The sequence below is a fragment of the Camelus bactrianus genome, chromosome 2 (genome assembly GCF_048773025.1).
Source record: "Camelus bactrianus isolate YW-2024 breed Bactrian camel chromosome 2, ASM4877302v1, whole genome shotgun sequence".
NCBI classification, from domain to species: Eukaryota; Metazoa; Chordata; class Mammalia; order Artiodactyla; family Camelidae; genus Camelus; species Camelus bactrianus.
In genome coordinates this window covers 70,114,341-70,139,650 of record NC_133540.1, presented here as the reverse complement: position 1 = coordinate 70,139,650, position 25,310 = coordinate 70,114,341, and the positions used below count along the sequence as shown (strand labels likewise).

At 32.0% G+C, this 25,310-nt stretch overlaps 1 protein-coding gene across 5 annotated transcripts in view; it reads left to right on the top strand.

The window, feature by feature from the left end:
* The window catches only part of SMARCAD1 (SNF2 related chromatin remodeling ATPase with DExD box 1), a 72,362-nt gene extending 49,007 nt beyond the window's left edge, over positions 1 to 23,355 (top strand). For all 5 annotated transcript variants that reach the window (XM_045515697.2, XM_010953548.3, XM_010953547.3 and 2 more), the window contains 15 exons: positions 3,460 to 3,659; positions 9,141 to 9,231; positions 11,627 to 11,726; positions 12,436 to 12,495; positions 12,603 to 12,678; positions 13,398 to 13,533; positions 14,067 to 14,204; positions 15,424 to 15,519; positions 15,618 to 15,735; positions 15,960 to 16,081; positions 17,113 to 17,301; positions 17,874 to 17,992; positions 18,887 to 19,069; positions 20,209 to 20,318; positions 21,999 to 23,355. In XM_045515697.2, the coding sequence (XP_045371653.1) occupies positions 3,460 to 3,659; positions 9,141 to 9,231; positions 11,627 to 11,726; positions 12,436 to 12,495; positions 12,603 to 12,678; positions 13,398 to 13,533; positions 14,067 to 14,204; positions 15,424 to 15,519; positions 15,618 to 15,735; positions 15,960 to 16,081; positions 17,113 to 17,301; positions 17,874 to 17,992; positions 18,887 to 19,069; positions 20,209 to 20,318; positions 21,999 to 22,060 (1,800 nt within the window). In that variant the 3' untranslated portion in view covers positions 22,061 to 23,355. The remainder of the gene's footprint in view (positions 1 to 3,459; positions 3,660 to 9,140; positions 9,232 to 11,626; positions 11,727 to 12,435; positions 12,496 to 12,602; positions 12,679 to 13,397; positions 13,534 to 14,066; positions 14,205 to 15,423; positions 15,520 to 15,617; positions 15,736 to 15,959; positions 16,082 to 17,112; positions 17,302 to 17,873; positions 17,993 to 18,886; positions 19,070 to 20,208; positions 20,319 to 21,998) is intronic.
* Positions 23,356 to 25,310: the final 1,955 nt, after the last annotated feature.

The following is a 25,310-nucleotide window of genomic DNA, read 5'->3' as shown; positions in this document are numbered from 1 at the left end:
AGGATGTAATTAGTGGGAAAGTCCAAGGATTAAATAAAATAACTGTCCAGTAGCCGGTTTTTAAAAAAATGTTAGCTGCAGATATCCACAATATTTTACATTAGAAGTGCTGTATATATCATTAGTGAAATGTTAAGAATCAATTGTAGTTTTCTACTCACCCCTCAATATCAGTTCTAGTCATGTGGAATCAAACTTTTTTAGATCTAATTGTTTCTCTCTCTCTCTTTTTAACCCCATCTGTGCTTTAGAACAGATTTATGGCTGGTTACATTTCCCACAATGTATTAAGACTACGTTTTTTCAGCCTCCCTTTGGTAATTTGACAAATTCCTGTCTAGTGGGATGTAAGCAGGAGTATACTGTGACTTTTGGAAAGTATCTTTAAAGGATCCCTTCTTCCTGTTGGTTGAGATGTCAGTGTGATGGTAGGATCCACATATAGAGGTTTTGAAGCAACAAAGTAGAAGAATCCTTGATTTTGTAACCACTTTACCAGATCTGAACTGCCCCCTGTGGTCTTAATTTACATGAGAGAGAAATAAACTTATGTTTTATTTAAACCCCTGATGTTTTGGATTTACTATCACTCGTAACTGAACCTAATTCTAACAGATTTATTAACAATGAAACTTTTTCCTTGAAAATCTGTCTACTGATGTCTTACATTCATGGACATTGTATCACTACAGATAGATCTAAATTCTAAACTAGCAGCAGCAATTTGGATCATCTCTAATGTTGATTGGATTGTATGGGAAGAGAGGTAAAGAGAGTGGGAAGCCTCAGGGAGTTATGTTTTGAAATTTTGACTTAAAAAATAACCAGAATGTCAAGTTCACTAGAAGTCTCAGTCAAACTGTTGCAGCATTGTAAAGTAAAGGTTGCTTTTTTGCACTCTCCTTCGTTGCCCCATAAGAATTTCAAACATAAAAATTAGAATAGTATAATGAACCCTCATGTACACATCACCAGCTTCAGTTACCAGCTCATGTCAGATTTTGTTTCATCTCTCTCACTCTCTCACTGTCACTTTCTCCCAATCATTTGTTCCACAGCTTCCCAGTCTGGGCTTTTCTGGTTCTGTTTTCTGGGAAATTATGATTAGAAGGTTAAATACTCCCACCAGTACCATTACATGGTCAGTAATGTGTTCTTTCATTGGGGAACAGTAATGTCTGGTTGGTTCTTTTTGTCCTGTACCTTTATCTCTTCTCTAGGTTTTGACATATTAAATTGATCTTCTTTGAGTCAAAACAGTTCTTTCCGATTTCTTGTCTTACTACTTTGAAAGGGATTCCTATATCCTAGCTTCTGATAGTCTCCTTGTGAAAAGTTTGTTTTTTCCCCTTACACGTAAAATTATTTGCTGCATGTCTTTCCAAATGACTATAAACCACACAAGGACAGGGAATGGGTACCTTCACTAGCCCCTGTAGTACTTGCTAAGAAAAAAAAAAAACATAATAAATGATAGTTGGTTACAGAAAATAAGAAGTTTTTGTTTTTTAATTTTTAATTGGGTTTTTTTTTGGCGGGGGTGGGGAGTAATTAGGTTTGTTTGTTTGTTTGTTTGTTTATTTATTTATTTATTTATTTATTTATTTATTTATTTAAATGGAGGCACTGGGGATTGAACCCAGGACCTCAGGTATGCTAGGCGTGCACTTTACGACTGAGCTATACCCTCCCTGACTTTTAAGTTTTGTTTTTTTGTTTATGGCGGTACTAGTTTTAGTGAAAAGAGTATAGACTTTAGAATCTTTTATCCTGCTTTGTGACCTTGAAATTTGAACCTTGGTTTACTCATTCAGAACTGGTGGACTGATCTTGCGGTTGTTGTGAGAGCTTAATGAGTTAATGAACAAAAGACACCTAGTAGTTTCTGGCACATACAAGGCACATAATATATGTTCCTTTTTTTTCCCCTGGTTATTCTTGTTGGTTCTTACACTCACATACATATCATACACCCACCCCACAATAGACGTGAGATTGATTTTTTTGGCCTATAATTTTAGGGTTTCATTTTTAAATAAAAAATTTTACCTGAAAGTTCTAGAAGAAAGTCATTAAAGTCTTCAAGGCACAGATTCTTACATATTCTGTTTTTTATGTATAAATCTTTTCCCTGGAAAGCACTAATTGGGAGGTCACATTGTGGATGTGAAAATATAGTGTGCAGATACCTTCATGTGTCCTAGTGTCATTTTGTGACATGCCAAGTTTTTGGTTTATTTTGTTTTTTAATCGTGCAGTACATTAATAACATGGCTTTGGAATAGACTGGAAACTTTTTTTCTTAGCAGCCTATTCTAGGTTAGGTGTAAAAAGTATGTGTTAGTATAAACTACATTTTTAATGGAATTTTCTTATTATATCCCGTAAGTGTTCTATTTCTATTGCTTGAGCTTCTCTGTGAACTTAGAAATACTGTGATCAGAGGGATTATTTAAAGTTGTTAATGAGATTCTTGTCATAACTTGAAAGAATATGCTAAATAAGATATTATGAATCAAAATCATGTGTGGTTTTAGCCTGACAGATGGTTTTAGTTTAGTTTCCTTTATTCTGTTTTGGACTAGGGATTTTTCTTTTTGCCAACAAACAGCTTTCAGATAGCCACTGGGCTTTTTTCTAATCTTTTCACTGGAAGTGTATTTTTGTATAGTTCTTTAGGGTATATTTTTTTTTCAGCTAGCCGTATGGGAAACTTCTAATTCTGTTACAGCTTTTAAATTGTAAAGTATTCAGTGTGTTCTTTAGAAAAATAAATACAAATACATTCTGAAAGAAAGTCTCACGAACCAATTTATATAAGTGTTATATTGAAATTGATATTATATTTAAGTTTTATCAAATTATTGAATTGGTAACAGTTAACTTAATTCATGCAGTATTTTTCGAAGTTGTAGTCTCAGTTTAGGGTAAAATATGAAGTGACATAATTGGAATTTTGAAAGCTTGAAGGGTTGTACTTTGATGATAGATAGGGAAGATATGTTTTAGCACAATCAATGTTACCATCTTATTCATATTACTATATGTCATAGTCACAGGAAGTGACAAAAATGGAGGCGAGCGATCTAGTATGAAGTTACTACATTTGGTACTATTACCTTTGGTAATGGATGTGAATCTGAGGTTTTGAAGACAAATCTTGATAGGAGACATTAACAATTTAGAGTTTCTCCTATAAAAGAATAGCTACCAGGGACAAAGTAACAAGCTTGCGTTTTGAGGAAAAAGATATATTTTATTTCAACACGATGAATTTGAGGTGGTAGTAGGATTTATTAAAGTGAAACATGAAAATTCAAGTGCAGGTTCTGTTCACACTTGATTAAGGTCATTAGTAGAAGTTTAACAAACTTTTTTCTCTCTCAAAGAAAGGAATTGAGATAGGCTTTCTATTTACTAGATCTGAACTGTTAAATTATTTTTCTTTTCACGCCATAGTTCACAAAGATGTCCAAAACAAATGGCTTATCAGAAGATTTGATATGGAACTGTAAAACACTGATCCAAGAAAGGGATGTAGTTATAAGGCTGATGAACAAATGTGAAGATATTTCAAATAAATTGACAAAGCAAGTCACTATGCTCACTGGAAATGGAGGTGGATGGAACATAGAACAACCCTCTATTCTAAACCAAAGGTAATACTTGTATGCACCTATTCATTATTTTAACTCAGTTGTATAAAAATTTTGAACTTATTTCTGTAGTTTGCCTAGGGAACTTAAATATGGAAGTGATAGGAAAACTAATGTTTAAAAGGAAACCCAAGGTTTCCTATAACAGCACATACGTGGTATATGAATTGTTTTTCATTGATTCCCCAACCCCCAAATCACATTATTTTACTCCATTATCACATTAAAAATTCGAGGGAGGAAATGTTGTGGTCTTACATAACCTATGTTTTCCTTTTCTGATGACAGATAATTTCATAATCACATAAACTGAAAAGGTTGTTTTGGCTACCTCTTTACTTAATTTGGTACTTCAAAGAGTCAGCTGCTCAGTTGCATCAATGTAAAAATTTGTCTTGGTTCAATTTATTTTTAATCATAAATGAAATGATCCCATATATGTGATCAAATGTTTTAAATGCTTTCAAAAGCCCAAATTTTTAAATCTTTTTTGAGGTAGAAACACATCAAAAATGAAAAGGATACTTTTATTAAATAGATTTTATAAGGAAAAATTATAAAAAGCATGCTAATAAAAAGTATATTCCCCAAGACTGCTACTTCCAATAAAATTCTTGCAAAAAATAAACACACTAAATCATTTTCACTAAAAAATTTGTCCCAACAGCCAGCACATACTAAAATGGTATTTTGTAGCTGTAAACATCCCTATTTTGCATGATTTGGGGCTATTGAGGGCGTTGTTTCAAACTTCTTTTAAAAGTTTATTTGTTTATTTTTAAGTGGTCTGGGAACTCAGAACTGTTCAGAGTACTTCCTTTTTTAAAGAATGTATAAAATTGTTTATTGTGATAATGCATATAGAGTCAAAAGCATGTAAACAATCCAAGTTTCTAAAATCAGAAGCTAGTTAGAATGAATTATGGTATATCCATACTCTGCAGTTTTATGTAACTTTAAAAATGAGTTATATCTGTTCAGAATATTTCTGATAGGTATTTAATAAGATTAGCACTAGAGTCTCATTAAAATTAATTGCCTTAGTTGGTGATTTTATATACTTCTGGTATTTTTCTAAGTTAATGATCAAAGCATATTTGCTGATCATTGGTTAATTAAAAATCAAGATATGGTTACTGGCCTTTAATAGTAAGCTACAATCTTTTCTGTGCCCTTCTAGGGTGCTATGGGATGGTGTAGGGAAACGTGATGCAGTTCCCACAAAGAAGCTCTTTTCTCTGTTGCATAGAAAGAACTATGGCCATGCCAGCAAATTCATCTCCTAAAAGTGTAGTTGGAGCTGCTCCTTCTTGTTCTACAGCATTGGATATGGGGAGTTCTTCACTCTACAAGGCTTACTCAGTTGAGTCTACTTTATCATAATTTGGATTTTAAAAAATCAAGTCCTTTATTGCATCACTTAAAAAAATTTCTTTCTTAAACCCACGTCCACAAAGTCCTGTTACTTGTAAATAGTATGATAAGGTAATAAGCTATCTTTTCCATTAGAATGAGGATTTTTTTAAATGAAGTATTGAATAGATGAGAAAAATAGTTTGGGTTTTTTTGTTTTTTTTTTTTTTAATGCTTATTGGATCTAGTCCAAAGTACAACTTCTGAAAACCTGTATAGTCTCTCTAGAGTTTATTTAAATGCACTTTTAGGGGGTGAAATTTGTTGTCTTGGTTTTTGTTTTTAGCCAAAGTAAGTTGCACAAGCAATTTTTACTTGGTAAACTGGCCAGGCATAATGGCTGCTTAGTATAGAAGCATTTAAAGTACTTTCCTTGCCTTGGGAAAGGATTTATTAGCACAAAGGAAAATGTCACACTGTCCTGATAAATAATCTGTTAAACTTTTGCTTAACAGAACAAATTCTTTGTGACAAAGTTTATTTTGAAGCAAAATTATATTAGCTCTTTATTTTCCTGTTATAAGAATCCCAACAGAAGGAAAATAGCCTTTTAGACATAAAAGAAATACAGACATACTGTAACTCCTTGTTAAAAATAAAGTCTTGCAAGGGAGAAAAAATTCTCATATGTATCTCAAAAACATTATCCATAATCTTTATTTTAAAATATCAAAGCTAAAATTGCCTAAAGTTAAAATAGAATACAGTGAGATTTGAAAAGTTGGGAAGAAAACCTCAATATTTCTCCTACTTTATTCCTATCATAGATGTGGCCATCTCTCAAGCTTTAGTGGTGTATCTAAGATTTATCAGCCCTAACCTGTTTTAACTGAAACGATTTCTGACATGTTCAGTATAAACTAATATCTAATCATGTGTGTCCTGTCTTTTCTGGGCTAAATCTGCCAAGGTTCTTCTGATCTTATTCGTCCTCAACCTGACAGGATGGTTTCATACCTGCTCCTAAAACAGTTGCTGTGAAACCATTTGACAGTGATGTAAATGCAGACCAGTGCTGCAGATGTGATCTGACTAACTCAGAGTACTATGATGTAAATATTTTAGTAGTTTGGATACTTCTGTTAGTTCAAACTAATATTGTGGTAGTCTTTTCTGCACCCATGTTATACTTAAAGGGCATAAATTTTTGGTCAGCTGGCATCCCTAATCTCTGTCACATGAACTACTTCAAAAAGTATCCCTAACCGTCTGCATTTTAAACTCAAATTGAGCACACTGTACATACTCTGGTTTCCTGTTTCAGGCCTTTCTCACCTTTCAAAATAATTTTGATAGTAATTTCTCCGATGGGAAATTTAAACCCAATTTAATTTTTACTCTGGAAAGATTATCATAGTAACTGTCTGGAAGGATTTTTTTCCCTCTAACAAAACAAGTAACTTTAAAGTAGCATTCTGCCTCGTTTTCTTTCATGACCTCAGAAAATCTTAAAATCAATTTTTTTCTTAGGGGGAGGTAAGAAAACTTTCAGTTTATAGATATTATAGTCCCCTATTGAAAAGAGATCGCTTACCTAATTCAGAAGACCTGGGCTGTTGTTTTTATCATTCAGGTAACCCTGAGCAAATTACATTCTTATGTATAAACTAGTGGTTGGAGTTTATATGCAGTCATGAAAATTTTTAGAAAACTGTGGAATGTCAAAATAAATGGAAAATATGATTGTATGGCATCTAAATATTAGAGACTGCTAGAGAAAGAATATAGCTGCCCTGTTTTAAAAATTTGTCTTAATAAGTGAATTGAATTTTTTAAAAAGGTACTTAGTCAAAACTGCATTTTCATTGATCCTTCTGCATTCTGGAGAAAGCATATGTTATGGGTAGCACTGTTGGGATACTAAGCAACAAAACGTTAAGTGTAATTTAAGTAAATCTAGCAGAGGAGCAAATACACACACATACTCACATATTTTTAAAACAAATATTTCAATATAACAAAAGTATTTAATGTCCTGGTCAAAACAACTACCAGAGTTGCTTTGTGATTGTGGATGAAGCAGTTTTATTTGAATGAAAAAGGTAATGTAGTAAATGATTCTCAAAATTTCTTCATTGCTTTTTAAAATTGTGTGTATAGTGAAGAATATTTTAATAGACTTACTTCTCAACATGTTGGTGATAAAGAAATTTAGTAATTTTTGTTGGTTAATTTCTTGGCTATTTGTGATAGATTTACATTGGTTTAGGATGTTGGCCCTTGGATGCATTTATAAGTGATATAATATGCCTGCATTACCGGGTTTCATCATTTTCATGGAATATGAACCTTAATGTGTGGGGGGTGACCAACAGCATTAGGAAGGACTCAGAAAAATAATAGTGAATTCTATTTAAAAATAGTTTTGACTGTAGAGTAGGTGGGTCAGAGAGAGAGCTTTTTCACGTATGTTGTTACATGGTTAAGGGCTGAGCTCTGGATTAGACCTGGATTACATACCAGCTCTGCCACTGCAGACATGGATTTGGATAGGTGTGACCTTGGGCAAGTTGCTTAACTCCTCTGAATCCCAGAGAACTCTCATCTGTAAAATAGGGATGATAATAATAGTATCCACTTTATAGTATAGATTAAATAATGAGGCATGGAAAGCTCATTGTATAGTGTCTGGAGTTCCACGATTAGCATTTACTCTCACCACTAGTATAGTAGAATTTATTTGGATCTGAAAAGTATCTATGATAATATGTTCTGTTTATTATTATTTCTATAGTGGCATAGAAATTGTATTGGGCAAGAAGGCAAAGACATTTTTAAGAGTGAACTGTAAAGACTTCAGCAATACTGCTGATTTCTCCTGCCTATACTTTTAATTTTTCAAATGAGACATGTTTTATAGACTGTACACTCCGCAGTTGAAATGTAGATTAAGATATATTTCTACCCCACCTCTTTTACCCTGTTCTAATTAAGGTTTCGTGGTTTCAGAATTTGACTCCTAGCATTTATCACACCCATAGCTGTGTCCACACCCCTTCCCTATGTGCAGATAGGGTGGTGTAACAGGAAATTAAGGGGCAGGATAAAAGCTGGAGAATGGGAAGCATGGCCTTGTCCTAGGTTTTCATGTTCATATGGTGTATGCTGTCCTAGTGAGTATAAGAATGAGCTTTTGAGTGAGAGAGACTTTCTGAGTTAAAATCTTAGCTGTAAGACTTTGTAGCTTTGCAACCTCAGGCAAATTACTGAGCCTTGGGTTTTTTTAATCTGTTAAAATTATGGTAATAGCTACCTTTATAGGATATTAAAAGACTGAATGAAGTTATACTTCAAAATGTTATCTTTGTATATGTGTGTAATAGATGTTCAATAAATAAGTGCTATTAGTTTTTAACCACTTAAACTTTTAAAAAAATATATTGTTTTTGTCCCTTTATAACACTTCCATGTTACCTTCGAAGCAAGGGATTAGTCTGTTTATGTGTTTGCAGATTATATAAGATTTTGGACACTTCCCTGCTGCTTTCCACTGACTGGTGTTTGTTGTTGCCTAGCAAATTTATGTTTATACAGAGTTTAAACATAAATACCAATATGCCTACAAGTTCTGGAGTTATACATACCACTGATATGAGAAGTGATTAGCATTCATTCAGAAAGGGTTTAAGTCAGTCTGACAAAGTAGTAAGTTATGTTTATGTTTTGGTCCTAATACTTTAAGTTTCTCCATGTGCTAATACTCAAATCAGTTCAGTACAATTTTCTAGTATAAACATTAGGTTAGTAATATGTTATCTATCATAGTTAATATTCTGGTCATTTATGTAGTAATTTTGATGGCATTACATTGTGATAAAATATGAACATAATCTTTGTAATTCTTATTGCCAAAAGAAATGAATCAAATACAAAATAATACTTGAGAGATCAAAAAAATGTGTTATGTTTTGAGTTCGTTTTCCTAAGTGTAGATAGCTCTTAACAGTAAATTAAAAGGTAAGATTAGAGTTAGGTACTTCATTGTAAACCTAAACCTTTTCTCAGAAAAGTAGTAGAGAAAACTAGTAGAAGTATAAATCTATAATATTCGGTTAACTCTCTCTTTACCAGTTTGTCACTCAAGCCCTATCAGAAGGTTGGTTTGAATTGGCTGGCTTTGGTACATAAACACGGACTTAATGGCATTTTGGCAGATGAAATGGTAAGTAGAACTCTATTTCTAGTATTTGTCATTAAAAGGCATCCTTGGCGTCATTTAAAAAATGAAAATTTCCCTAGACCCTGTTAGTTTACTGCTCTTACCAAAGTATGTTGTAACCTTTCTCACCCCTTCTGGTTTTCTATTGCTTATCTTAGTTCTTACCTCCTTGCTCGCCCCTCAAAAGTAAAAATAGATTTATTGTCTTTCTCATTATCAAAGTAATAAACATATGTGTTTTTAAAATTAAATATTACACAAAAATAGAAAGAAAAAAACAAAATCAGCTTAATCCTGCCACCTTAAAATAAGTACTATTTTGGTGTATATCTTTGTAGAGTATTTTCTTCTGCTGGGGTGTGTGTGTATGCATACATACGTGCATGTACATACGTACACATATGTTACACTAAGTGAGATTTTACTATATGCGCTTTTCTATAGCTGCTGTTAAACTTTATCATAGATACATGTTCTTGTCAATAAATAAATCTACACATTTATTATCAACATCATTTCAGCCATTTTCCTTTTATTAGATGTCTCTTGAGTTTCTTTTCTTTTCCAAATTATATTTTACTTGAAGCTAAACTTAGGAAGTTCATCATAGCTAATAATCTAGGTATTGTCATGTAGAAACTTGACCTTTAATCTAAACTTTACCCTCCTTCTTCTAGCTATACTTTTTAAAAAGTGTTTATTAAAAATGAGTTATGTTCTGTGGAGAAAATGTTTATTAAATATATATGTATTACATTTTGTATTAGATTTGCAAAATAAAAATAGCAAAAATAATAACCCTTGTTCTCTAGTTAGCTTCTAGTAAAGTAATCTTTAGTATTTTAAGGCAGTTCCCACACAGACCTCATACTTCCATTAAAACAAAGATGCTGTTTTTCTGATAGAAAAGTGAATAATACATGCAGGATTTCAAAATAGTTAGATATTATATATAACATATAGAATAGTATAGTTGTGGAAACTGGACTTGGGAAGTAGATTTGGGCTCTGGGTCCCAGCTCTGTCTTTCATGGGCTGTCTAATCCTTACCAAATGACCTAACCTCTCAGAGTCAATATTAATAAAACATAGGTAACTTCTGTACCATAAGATTATATTTGGTATCAAATAAGGTATATTATGTGAAACTGTTTTTGTAACCTGTAAAGGACAATATTTGTAATAAGTTCGTGTCTGCCAGGGCTGCCATAACAAAATACGAGAGACAGGGTGGCCTAAACAACAGAAATCTTTACAGTCTGGAGGCTGGAGGGCTAAAATCAAGATGATGGCAGGTTTGGTTTCTCCTGAGGCCGCTCCCTTTGGTTTGCAGGTGGCCACCTTGCTGTGTCCTCATGTGGCTTTTTCTCTATGCACACATCCCTGGTGTAAATTTGGGGTAGGGGGCAATTCAGTTCCTAACAGTTGGTAATGTTTAGCTCTCCTGAGGAGCTCACCTCCTCGATAGCCTTTTTTTTTTTAATATGATACTTTAATGATGTATAATTTACTTGAAATAAAATACAGAAATATTCAGCTTAATGACTTTATATGTATATGTACACCCGTATGTACATGCCTCTGAGATCAGCATTTCCATCATCCCAGAAAGTTCCGTCATGTTCCTTTTCAGTCATTACCACCACTACTATTCTGATGCCTATCGCCACAGAATAATTTTTTCTGATTTTGAATTTTATATAAATAGATCCATACAGTATATACTGGTTGATCCTGGTTCATTTTGGTGCATCATAAAGTTACTATGATTCATCTGTGTTCTTACATCTATCAGCAGTTTGGTGCTTTTTTTTTCCTTTTTCTTTTTGTGGGGTAGGGGAAGGGAGGCATGTGGTAATTCATAGTATAAATATGCTGCAATTTGTTTATTCTCCAGTTGATGGCAATTTAGGTTATTTCCAGTGTGTGACTGTTATAATAAAAGTACATCAGCATTCTTACACAAGTCTTTTTATGTACATACACTCTCATCTCTTGAATATATTCTTAGGAGTGAAATTGCTAGGTAATAGGTATATATACAACTCCAAGTAGTCATTGGAACATCATTCTCTATCCATCCAGTACGTATTAAACTTTGGTTTATATTAACAGTTATATCCTTTTATGCAAGCAGAGGTCATCCATATTAATGTGTATCACATATTAACTAGCAGTTGAGATACATCCTACTCATTAAACTAAATTGTAGTCTCATCTGGAGATTATGATATGTTTTATGTGTTACTGAGAACTAAGAACATGGTAGAAATTCTCAGTTGTATTATGAGGAATCATAATAAAACCAGAAATATTCTTTTTTCTTTAATTTTTCCAGTATTTATTTGGGTTTTTTATTTGTTTCAAAATTTAATATATTTTAAACTTTTAATTTAAGGGCCTTGGAAAAACTATTCAAGCCATTGCATTCCTGGCATACCTGTATCAGGAGGGTAATAAAGGTCCTCATCTGATCGTTGTTCCAGCGTCAACTATAGGTTTGTACTACTGTGGACAGTCATGCTTGACTGAATAAGTGTTTTATATTGGGAGAAGAAAAACTGTGTGTATGTGCAGTTTCTTAGTTTGGGGAGGTGAATATCAATTTCTGTGGTCTCCTTACACTTCTCCCTCCTTTGTGTATGTATATGTGTGTGTGATTGTACTGGATAGTCTTTTTAAAGAAAATAACTCCAGTATAAGTCAATTTATACAGCTTATAAGTTATTATAGATCAAATACCCTTTGATAAGATCATTTGTTTTATAATATTTTAAAATTATTTTAAAATTATTTAATTTAATTTCAGATAAATTAAATGTTTTTAAATTTATAATTAAACATTTATTGAGAAAGTATGCAGTTCATATCCACTTAGATTACTGTTTCATTCTTGCTTGATCGGAGTAAGAGAATGTTTGTACGTATGAACATAACCAAAAAAGAAATCACTTTTTAAGTTAGAAATTAATAATCAACTATAAATAGAATATTTGGCCCTCTGCTCTTCATTGATGCCTCAAAATCTCAAAGTCATTTTAATCATCAGGAATAAAATTGTGAAGGGTCTGTGATTTTTAAAAAACATTTTGTATTATTTAATAAAAGAAAATTTCTTGATAGAACTTGTCAAACTTTAGTGTTCATTTCATTACACACATATACCCTGTTGTAGCAGATGCGAGTAATATCTCTTTTGTTTCATAGATAACTGGTTAAGGGAAGTTAATTTATGGTGCCCCACTTTAAAGGTACTCTGTTACTATGGTAAGAATGTCATTTTGCTTTTAGCTTTGGAAATTTCTTTAAAACTTTAACATACAGTAAAGTACAATAAATACAATCAATACGTGTGTATCATTTTTAAATTCTAGGTTCTCAAGAAGAACGTAAACAGATTAGATATAACATTCATAGTAAATATGAAGAATATAATGTAATTGTGACCACGTAAGTATTAAAAAAAATTATGTTTAGAAATATTAGTAGTAAAATGAAGAAAAGTATATGCTAAGAACTATGCAACAAAAGTAATGGAATGACTTATGTTGAAGATTCAGGATTTTTCAGTTTGGTGTATAATTACTATGATAGCAGTTTTTTTGCTAGTTCTGTAAGAGATCATGATTAAAAGATTTCATCCAAAATTCATCTTTTCTTAATAAAGTGGACTCCATTTTCATATATAGATAGTCTTCTACTGCCGGCTGCTCTTAACTATTATTTCTTGGATTCACTCTACTAGTTTAATGCAGTGATATTATAGTCTTAACAGAAATATCTTAGCTTCGTGTCCTTTTTTTCCGTGCTTCTTAAAATAACAACAGTTCATAAATTGGCAAAGTGTATAACACTTGCAGATTACATATAAATTATACCCAAACTGGCCTCTTCCTAGATGTGTAGAAGTTGTCTAATTACATTATAACATATAAATTGTCTTTTAACTATAAATTGCCACTTTTGTAACCTAATTACATGTATATCAATAATTACTGGCTATAAGTACATCATTATTTCTTTGAATACCAACTGTGTCTAGTGGTATCTTTTAGGTAGTGGCTATTAGAAGTTTATCAGTAAAAATAATTTTAGAAAATATTACATCTCACCTGAGTCCACACTCTTAAAGGTATAACCTTAGAGATTGTTTTTCCTTTTGGTGACAGGTATAATTGTGCAATCAGCAGTTCTGATGACCGTAGTCTGTTTCGTCGGCTGAAACTTAATTATGCAATTTTTGATGAGGGGCATATGCTGAAGAACATGGGCTCCATCCGCTACCAGCACCTTATGACAATTAATGTAAGGGTGTTCTGTGAATTTTTCCAATTATGATGAAATTTTGAATTATGTATTTCAATGTATATACTACTTTATATCAGGGAACAGCAAACTTTTTCTGTAAAGGACCAGATAAGTGAACAGTTCATGCTTTGTGGCCATTCAGCTATTGTCACTTCTTCTTTTCTTTCTCTCTTTTCTTTTTTTAACAACCTTTAAAGATTTAAAAGCCGTTCTCAGTTCATGAGCTTCAACTTGCCGACCTTTGTTCTATAAGATAAAGTTTATGAATACAGATACAATCTATCTTCTTTCATTACTTCATAAAAGTAATATGAGAACATCAGTTATCTACTTATAAAATGAGAGTATTAGTTTTACACATTGTACCTTAAAGTACATGGATGATAATTTTTATAAATTACTTACCTTTCAACAGAATGTTACATTACTAATAATAGTTTTAATTTCTTTTTCTCCTCACTGAGTGGTATAGACAAGAAGGATGTGGCTCTTAAAAAAAAAACCACTAATCTAAAATTTACTGTTCACAGGCAAATAACCGTTTGCTGCTCACAGGCACACCTGTGCAGAATAATCTGTTAGAACTCATGTCGCTATTGAATTTTGTTATGCCACACATGTTCAGTAGTAGCACCAGTGAAATACGAAGAATGTTTTCTTCTAAGACAGTAAGCATAAATTCATATTTTCTCTCAAATATGTTACTTTGTGTTTTACCTGGGCCACTTTCCTATTTTGTCTTTTTTTCTTGTTTTTGTGGTACATACGTGCTATGAAATAACTTTTAAGTAGTTGATATCCCTATACTTGGATGAGTTGGGAAGTCATCTGAAATACAATGGGAACTAAATAGGTGACTTCTATAATCAGTGTCTAAAAGTTTTGGTTTTTATTATTCTAATTTTTTGAAGAATGACAATTTTAAATTATTGGATGGCTCAGATATATAATATGTGGGGAAAGTTTGATTACTATGTCTTCTTCATTAAAAATCAGCATTTCTTTATAGGTAAACTATAGAACTGGGCAAAAGTAGAATATCTAGAAGATTCCTATATTAGGAAATATATTTTGAAATAAAACTCTGTAAATACAAAAGTAACAATTTTTGAAAGTCACGGTAAAGAAATACTCTTTAGAAGAAAATCTGATTAATATTCTCCCTATTGCTTAGAAAAAGTAGTCTTCAAGAACTCTCAAATTTTCCTTATAGCATTGTTTATTAGATTCTTACTCTCTCTCTCAAATCACATGTGTTTTACAAGAATTCTATGTGATAATCTTCCACTGCAAACTAACTGCCTCTCTAATTTCTCACTAACACATTCCCTCCCGCTTGATGGTCTAGCAGATCATAGCGTATGGCGGACTCCTTTACATCACAGAATAAAATTTCACTTCTCCAAAATAACAGGAACTGTCACATTTCTTGAGATGATATGATTTGCATCACCTGCACTAGCTTTCTTTTCGGGCCATTTTCAACACATAAACACAAGTTTTTTACTGTCTGTCTCTCTCTTCCTCCTTTCCTCTCTCTTCCCCTTCATCCCTACCTGCTTAAACACACACCTTTTTTTCATGAAGGTTATCTGTGTAATCAGTAACGACTTATCAGCTTATTACTTCTGAACACCATCCTAGTTCAGTTTAATTTCATTACCTATGCAGAGTTCACAATTACATGTCACAAAGCCTCAAAATAAATATGAAGCTTTAAGAAGTAGATTATAGCCCAGAATTCAAATATGAAGTTTCATCTCGAATGAAATTGAGTTTCTGTGGGAAATAACTACAGATGGTAGTGAGGGAGATTTTCAGGTTGTGTAATGTTATTGTGATCATTTAAATGAATAATTTAAAAGGACATGTTCTTATTTTACTTAGAAATCTGCAGATGAGCAAAGTATATATGAAAAGGAGAGAATAGCACATGCAAAACAAATTATAAAACCATTTATTCTCAGAAGAGTAAAAGAAGAGGTAACCATTATCTGCATATTTTTTATTATGATTGCTTTTTTAAAATATCTTTTCCTCTTTATTTGAATTTATTTGCTTTAACTGTTTTCCTTTCTCAGGTTCTCAAGCAACTACCCCCAAAGAAAGATCGAATTGAGCTGTGTGCAATGTCAGAGAAGCAGGAGCAACTCTATTTGGGTCTTTTCAACAGATTGAAAAAATCTATCAATAACATGGGTATAACTTGATTTTCACGATTTTATGTGAAAAAATAATCCTGTACTGGGGCTACATTTTGTTTACTTATATGATAGTGAGATTTGCTCATTTTTTTAAGTTAGTTGGAATTTGAAGAAATAATTATTAAACTTCTTGTTGCACTGAGATGTATTTTAACAAACAGCTGTCAGCTTGGTTATTTGTTTTGTTTTTTTTTTTAATGTGTACTTTTTGGATCACAGAAAAAAACACAGAAATGTGCAATGTCATGATGCAATTGAGAAAAATGGCCAATCATCCTTTATTACATCGCCAGTATTACACAGCTGAAAAACTCAAGGAAATGTCTCAGCTTATGCTAAAGGTAAGAATTTCACATTTTGCTAGCACTAGTCTTTATTAACAGTGTTAAACATGAGGTTCATTGTCAGTCTAAAAATCAGACTGTTGAACCTAATGAGCATATTAACCCTTTAACCACATATTAAGGAAAACATTTTTAAGACAAAGCTCAAAATAATTTTGGAGACATAAGAGCCAATGAGGAGTGACAGTCTACCTCAGGAGCAATAGAACAGTGGCTGTTTTTCCAAGTAAAGTTTTTTTCTAACATGGCCACGCCCTTTTGTTTCTGTATTGACTGCTTTCTCAATATAAAGGCAGAGTTGTGTAGCTGTAAAACAGATCATTTTTGCTTACAGAGCCTAAAAAATATTTGCTAAATGGCCCTTCACAGAAAAAGTTTGCCAGCTTCTGATCTAGACTTCTATAGAGCACTTCATTTATTTATTTTTCACCCAAAAGATCCTTCAGAATATATGTCCTGGGTAGTGAGTCATTTTTCTCCATTTTTTTTTTAATTTTGTTTCTTCTTTATTGAATTTTGTCAGTAGTCTTAGCCGTTACCCTCTATTTTTGTCTCATTCTCCCATAGCACCTGCTTGTATTTCTCCTTATAGATCTTTGTGTTTAAAGCAACCATTTGCTTTGTAAATGTTTTTTAAAACTTACAGAGATTTTCAGACATATATAAGTAGGGAGAATTGTATAATGAAATTTTCTGCCCGCATAACCTTCACCCCTTTTCTACAGTTATCATCTGCAATGTTACTGCTCTTGTTTCATCTAGAACTCTCCCCAGAACAATTTTGGATCAAATGTTAGACATTATTTCATCTGTAAATTTTTCAGTATGTTATTTCTAAGACAATAAGAACTCCCCTCCCCTTTATTGTACCTAAAAAATAAATATTAATTTCCTTTGCTGTATCTGTTGCACTAAAATATTTTATGATTGAGATAGTTTATCAGATGTGAACAATTTTATCAGATTGTTCTGATTTTGGTATAAATTACCTTCATTTTGAAGTGTATATTATTTTGTTTTGTTTTGAGGAACCTACACATTGTGAGGCTAACCCTGACCTGATCTTTGAAGATATGGAAGTTATGACAGACTTCGAATTACATGTACTTTGTAAACAGTATCGACACATTAATAATTTCCAATTAGACATGGACTTGATTTTAGATTCTGGAAAATTTCGAGTTTTAGGATGCATCTTGTCTGAATTGAAACAGAAGGTACTAAAGAAGAATGCTCCTCCTTTTGTGTCTTCCCAATTAGTTACATTTCTTTAAAACAGTTCTGGCATGATTTGATTTTCTTAAAGCTTTAGTCTATGTCTGTTCTACAGTCTTATAGAAACTAGCATTTTGAGCATTTTTTGGATATATTTGGGCATATTTCCTGAATACTTTTCCTCCATTTAATAGAATTTAGTAGAATACATCTATATTGATGTTTTTAAAAAATAATCTTGTCAATATTTCATAGGTGACAATCTGTATTACTTCAAAATTAGTATTTGAAGATACTTTGTAAAGTAAACTAATACTACAACTTATATGTGAATTAGCTTAAATTTGTAAGATCACAATCCAAATAGTACTGTTTGTAGCTATTCCCAAATATTCTAAAAAATCAAAACTGAAAATTAAATTTTAGGTCTGAAGTTTAGAAGATAATTTACTTATATATAATCTAAAATAAGAAATTTATTTTAGCTATGATTACTTGATTTTTTTAAATTAAAGAAGCAATTTTTCATTAGATAACTTTTTAATGTATCTAATTAATGTATGTATTTCCACAGGGTGATAGAGTTGTATTATTTAGCCAATTTACCATGATGCTGGATATTTTAGAGGTTCTCTTAAAACATCATCAGCATAGGTACCTCAGATTAGATGGAAAGACTCAGATATCTGAAAGGTTGGTATACTTTACTTTAGTTTCAGAAAATCTCTCCACTTTACCCTCAAAACAGATTACATGTTAGAGTTTTAAATGTCTAGAGTATTTGATAGAATTGTATTGCTTTGAGTCTTATGTTTGGTTATTTTAAGTTATTCATTACCTTAAGATGAGAAAACTTTAATTTTCATCTGAAATTACATACAAATATATTTTGAAACAGCTGCTAAAATTATATGTATATCAATGTTTTCCCCTTTAAAAATCATTCTAAGTCTAAAGCATTTTATCTTTCAACCAAGATTATTTTAAAATCTTGGGCTTTTTATATTTTAAGGGTAATTGAATAAGTTTAGGTTTTTTTGTTTTTTTTTTAATCCCCAAAGGTTAAAAAGATTGGGGGGTGGGGGAGGAATGCTTTTTTTAGTATGTTTAAACTGCATTATATCTTTGGTTTTTTTTTTTATCAGCCAGAGTAAAATTTTTTTCCTGCATTAAAATAAGAATAGAAGTCATGCTAAAGATTATACACCAATATAGTTTGACACTGAGATTCTTAGTTCATCAGGTACATTGTCTATGAGTTGTAGCTGATAGACTCTGAAAAGGTTAAGATTCAAAAGCCATATGCAGACTTTAGAAAAGCCAGAAGTCACTAAACAAAGTACAAAATAGTTCTTTAGGGATTAATCAAATCTGAATAGTTAAAAGTAAGAATCAATAGGGAGATAAATGGTATAGAAAAAAGTTGGTGAATTGGGTAGGTCTTTTCAATAAAACAGCTGCAGGAAAAATAAATAATGCCATGAGCATGTATTTACATCTTCAAGTTTATTTTCCATGTGATGTGATTGTTTTCAGTTTTAATTATATACCTTTTTGTGAGATTTAACCCAGTATATTATTTTACAGGATTCATCTAATTGACGAGTTTAACACCGATATGGATATCTTTGTGTTTCTGCTGTCAACAAAAGCTGGTGGCCTAGGAATAAACCTGACTTCAGCTAATGTTGTTATACTGCATGATATTGACTGTAATCCTTACAATGACAAACAAGCAGAAGATAGATGCCATAGAGTGGGCCAGACTAAGTAAGTATTTGCAGTTGAAATTCTTTTTTATTGTTTTTGTTTTGGGGTTGGGGGGTAATTAGGTTTCTTTATGTATTTTTTTAATCAATTTTTTATTTTATTTTATTTTTTAGTGGAGGTACTAAGGCATTGAACCCAGAACCTTGTGCATGCTAAGCATGCACTCTACTGCTGAGCTGTACTCTCCCTTGACATACATTTTTAATCGAATGCCAGTTTAATTTGCATAGAATATTGGAATATGGTCTGTCAGATAATCCTGCCCTTAGGTTTTATATTTTCAGCAAAACATGGCTTCTACTGTATTTTATACCAATGGTGTTGAATATGAACCCCACTAAGTAACCTGTTCAAATTCTAGTAATTAAAACAAAATAACCTCCCACCTCCCAGTCCAAATAGTTCTGCAGCTGGTGAAAATGAAATATTACCAATGGTGCAGCCCCTTTGAAAAGGATTAGAAATTGAAAAAACTTGCTTGTTAGACCATGTAAGACCCAAATAGACTTGGTAATAATGCATACTATTGTTACCTTGTTACCTTTAGGATTATGTGAGTTATAGATAGTTTAGGTGAAGGTTAAATTAGACATTGGTCACAAGACATTAAAAGGTGACAATACCTATAATTCAGCTCTTATTTTCACATGTAAGCAGACAACCAGTGTTTTCTTCGTAGAGTATTTTACTGTATTTCCAAAAGACATTGATATGTTATTTATAAACCAAATGTTTATCAGTACTTATTGTGGAACTAAAACCTTCCATGTAATCTGTATACTTTTCTACACCTTCTTTTTGTACTAAATTATTTCATGGAACTTGATAAGCAAAGCATATTCCTTTTTAAAATGGAATACCTACCTGAACCCCAAACTGTTTGTTGTAATACAATTTTACCAGTAATTTTTAAAGACTAAATATCTTTTTCTCATCTCTTGCATCAATAGGAAAGGATATTTTAAAGTGATGTACTCAGAAAATGTCAATCTCAAGTAGTTTGAATGAAAAGAGAATTTAAATTTATAGATATAGTTGTTATACAATTTTCAAATTATTCTTATTGGTGATGAATGTAGTTTATATATATCAAATAATTTTTTATTAAGTAACCAATGAACATATCTTGTTTTCTTTAGAGAAGTACTAGTTATAAAATTAATAAGCCTGGGGACGATTGAAGAATCCATGCTAAAAATTAATCAACAGAAATTGAAACTAGAACAAGACATGACCACAGTAGATGAAGGTAAGTTGTTTGTAAGCATAAACTTTAATATTTATTTATATGGAAAGACATCAAATTAGCAAAGGGATAATAACAAGGGTGGTCTTAGTCCTCAACTGGCCTGCAATTTAATAGCACAGAAGAGGATAGGCATACTTATTTCAAATGTGCTACAATAACTAAGTTCATTTTGCCACAACTGACATAAATAGTTTGATTTTGAAAATGTCTGTCTCTTCCATTCCTTATCTCTGACATAAAAACACCCCAGAAATTAAAATTGGATCTGTAACTTTATCCACAATTTTATGATGTACTTGCTATATAAGTAGTATTTATGAATCCAAAGATTTAAAATACATGGCATAATATTAACTTACTAAGAACTCTTTAACATTTACATTAATTTCATTTCGACTAGCAATTAATTGTGCCAGAGTGTAATAAAATGCATTTATTCAAAAATTTCGTAATTTCAGATTGAAGCAGTTGGGTACTAACAAGAAAGAACCATCAAGTGAAGGAACTCTTTCCACTCCATGTTTTTTTTCCTTTTTTTTTTCTTTTTTTTAAGCTTTTGGTGGGGGGTAATTAGGTTTATCTTTTTTTTTTTTTTTAATGGAAGTACTGGGGATTGAACCCAGGACCTCTTGCATGCTACGCTCGTGCTCTACCACTGAGCTGTACCCTTCCCCAACTCCATCTTTTTGAAGAGAGTAATTTTTAAAGTATTAAAAGTTAAATTTTTTTATTTAAATATTTTTGAAAAGATAATATGTTCATATAGTTCAAAATTCCTAAGATACAAAAAGGCAAACAAAATCCCCCTTCCCACGCTATTACCTGGCTTCCCCATAAAAGTGACACATTAGGGTTTTTTTCAGTGTGTGACCAGTTATTTTATGCAGATGAAAGTAAGTATATGTATTCTTTCTCTGTTTTACACAAGTTAACATGCAGTCTTCTTCATCTTGCTTTTTTATTTAATATTAAATTGGGATTTCAATTTAAAATTGAATCTGTTTTCAAGTCTGTGGACAAACTTGGAGGCAAGCATGTCAGTGAATTCCCTGAGAATTTTTGCAGTATGTGTTCCTATGCATGCTTTTTACTGAAAGGAAAAGAGTAGATGAAAGTAGCCTCACAAGTTTAGTTTATAACTGAGGTCTGTGTGTGTGAACGAAAGAGAGAGGGAGAGAGACACCTGGATAAGTGTCTAGATTCTGGGGTCTCATTTAACTGGGAAAGAAAAAAAGAGTCAATGATTGTATCTTTGGACTGAAAATAAGGGTGTAGGTGAAATGATTTCTGTTTGGTTGGAACGAAGGAGTTTTGTTGTCTTCATTGTCACTATTCAGTTTGTTACATGAATGTTTTTATTTAGCGAACCTGAGGAGTAAACGTGTGCTGTATGACTAGGATATGATCCAGACGGTCTAGATCTGCGTATCTCTGTGTATCTGTGTATCAGATCAGCGGCATAACCTGTAGGTGCTGTGCTGGCAGTGTAAAGATGAGCTCGAGGGACGTAACCCTAATACAGATAGGGATTTGGGAAGGGTTTTAGCAGGAAGTGACACTGAATCACACTGGGCCTTGAAAGCTGATTAAGAATTCACAAAAGTAGGGAAAATTTGAGAGAAAAAAATTATTTCATAAGATATTTCTATCAAACTTTTGACACCACTTTCTGACCTGCAGGTGACGAAGGGAGTATGCCAGCAGATATAGCCACATTACTAAAAACGTCAATGGGCCTGTGAAATAAAGAATTGTTAAATCCTAACTGATGAGGAAATACCAACTTGGTGCACTCAAGGACATTTACATTATGATGACCGTGGGGTTTATGAACATTTATAACTTTTTATAAATTCCATATTACATTTCTCATAGTATGGACAACTTTTTTGCCACTAACTGAATTCTTCAGATGCTTACATGTGAAATTAAAAAAAAAAAAAGGCCACAAATAGGTAGTCCTGAAGATGTTGAATAATCATTTTACAAAAAAAACAGTTTTCTGAATGGGGATTAGTTGGTGACTGTTTGTAACAAATATGCTAATGCTTTAGAAATGTCAGTATTTTTGTAATTATTTCTACCTCCAAATATATATATATATATTGTCTTTCACTGGATAATGTGTGTAGATTTTTACATGTGCCTTATTTGACAATGCTTATGTCTTGTTTTTGCTTGTCTCATTTGAAGTTTTTTTTATTATGTTTAAGGATGCAGCTGTATAGATTATATAGCTTTCATTTTATTGCTATTTGAAACAGATGTTCACCACTGTCAACAAGAACTCAACCTGAATTTAAGGTGGCATTCCATATACTAACACCCCCAGGTCCTCCCAAGTACTTCTGTTAGAACGAATTTGTTTGGGTAGGCACTAAGTTGTTTTCCAGTGAATAGTAAGTAATTAAAGAAGCCTTTATCTTGCTCAATGGATTAATTCCTTCTGTTCATTTCCCAACTGCACTAACTGTGCTTATTACTCTGCCTATTCTTGTGCATGTTTTCATTGATTTCCCTCTCCTGGCTTTTGCTTCTCTTGAAACTGTTGCCCAGTCATTTTTGCTCCAGTTCTCTTTACTCTCTAAACAGTATATTCCTGCCACGTCTCCAACAGCAGCAAAATGTTTGTGACTTTTTTCTAACCTGGCAGAACAGATTAACAAGCTGTTTCACTTCAAAGCAGACTGAATGTGACTTCGTATTAAGGCAGCATTAGGTACTGCATGGAAATAGATCATTAACTTTAAATTCTTATCAAAATATAATTTACCAGTTTCCAGAGTTTCCAGTACAGGACCTCCTAAAGAGAGAGCCATTGTTCAATTCCAATTCAGTGTGGGTGACAAAGTGAAATTTAGAAGTAAAGTTGTCTACTTAATACTTAACTCTTTATTAAATCTTTCTTTAAATTTTTGCCTGTCAGTCTATATTGCTGTTTTTATTATACATCAGTTTCTTTGTATAACTTGTGAGTTTCATGTGTTTTGTTTTATTATGTAAATATCATTATAAATAAACTTATTTATAAATCAAAGATTTGTTAATTGTTAGAGATTATACTTTCAAGGCATCTTGACTTCTTGAGTTTCTAAGGTAATATAATCCTCTGGCATTAGAAGGTTAGTGAAGCTCTCTTACAGTGTTTCTTCAGATATTATAGACTCTGAAAACTCACAACTCAGTAGACTTACCAATTTTGAAAATATACTGAACATACTGGTTCTCCCAGTAATGCTCTATTATGTTTTGGGCTTAATAAAAATATTTGTGATCATAAGTTGTATTTTCACACCCGTTTTTAATAGTTTCTAACCCTCCCTCCCTTTACCCTTAAAAATACATTATATTGAATACAGATGAGATGATATTGTGTGCTTAATATCATCCGTTTCTCAGTAAACTGGAACTTAATAGTTTGGATGTGTTCTCATTAGTCCCTTTATTGGACTGATGTCTCTAAACATCACAATAATCCATTATCAGTAAAGAGAGCATATGAAGCCACAGTTGTTGGAGTAATATCTTGGCCAACTGAAGCAACTTTTATTTTTTAATACAAGTCACACAGAGACAGAGGACATATGTGTTTTTATAACTGTATTCCTGACCCTGTAGACTTGTAACTTTATACTAGTAGGTATCTATGTTGAAACATTAATGTTGTTCCTAGTTGTTGGTGTTATTGTGTAGTGGTTAGATAGGAATATTAGGAGATTGGATTATATTATATTATATTATATTATGTATTATAATATATATTATATTACATTACATTATATTGGATAATGTGACATTAAGCAAAAGACACTTAAATGGTCCATAAAATTTAAAAATTGATTCTTTTAACTCTTCTTAAAGGTACTTTTTTTTCCTGATTGTAAGTATAATATGCAATTCAACTTCTCTGATTTATTCATTCTCTCTCACACCTGCTTACTTGCTCATCGAGGGGATATTAAATTTAGGTACAGGATAGGGTAATGGAGTGTGTTGTTCTTCAGTGGAAAAAGATGACCTGAAAGTTATGATGATGCTATGATTGAAATATTTCCTTATGAAACCTGCTGTGGTTGCATTTTATATTTGAATTAGGATTTGTGTAAACAAGCGGGAATGATTATCTTATTTTTATAATTTAAATAAGCATTTAATTATTCACTGTTACTAAATTCTATTTTCATTAAGGCTTGCCAGAATGTAATTATGTGGAGGAAAAAGAACATGCATAAGAGGGAAGAAATGTTTCTACCTCATTATCTAGCGTATTATTTCAATTTATTTTGTGAAAGGTAATTTTTTCTTTAGTTGTCTTGATGACAGATTGAGTACTTTGCAGTGAGAGTCGCTTACAACTGATCAACATTTATTAACAGCCATTAATGATAAGAAAATTAATCCAAAGAAGTAAGGTACTTGGGAAATACATTTTGTTTTTGTGTGTAATCCTTAATAATGTATAAGGTATTTAACATTTTTTTCCAAATTTCATAGAGCATTGTTGGGAGGAACTAAAACACCTTAAACAAGATCATACTTATATGGACTTTCCTTTTTCTTTCCTTTCTCCTCTCCCACACTCTCTCCCCATTTTTGGCTTCTCAACTACATTCTCCTTCTGCTCTGCATTTCATGTAGAAGATCATCTATTTTATTAATCTGTTTCCTGATATGATATACTAAGATTAGACAGTTCAATATTAGTAATATTAACATAAACTGAACTAAAATTTGATGTTCCAATGTAATTATGTTTTAAAATAGGTTGAGGGTAATCTAACTAAATATTATTCCTGTTCAAATGACTTGTTTATACAGGCAGTTCTTGCTTTCCACAGTAGACCAGGACTGTAAAAATGAGTGCAAGTTGAAATTGTGCAAAATAATAATAATCATTGGGGAAAATGATTGTTCAGTGACCTTTAAAATTTAATCAGCACATATAAAATGTCAGTTATAAATGTGTAAGTAAATGAACAAAGTAGTAAAAAC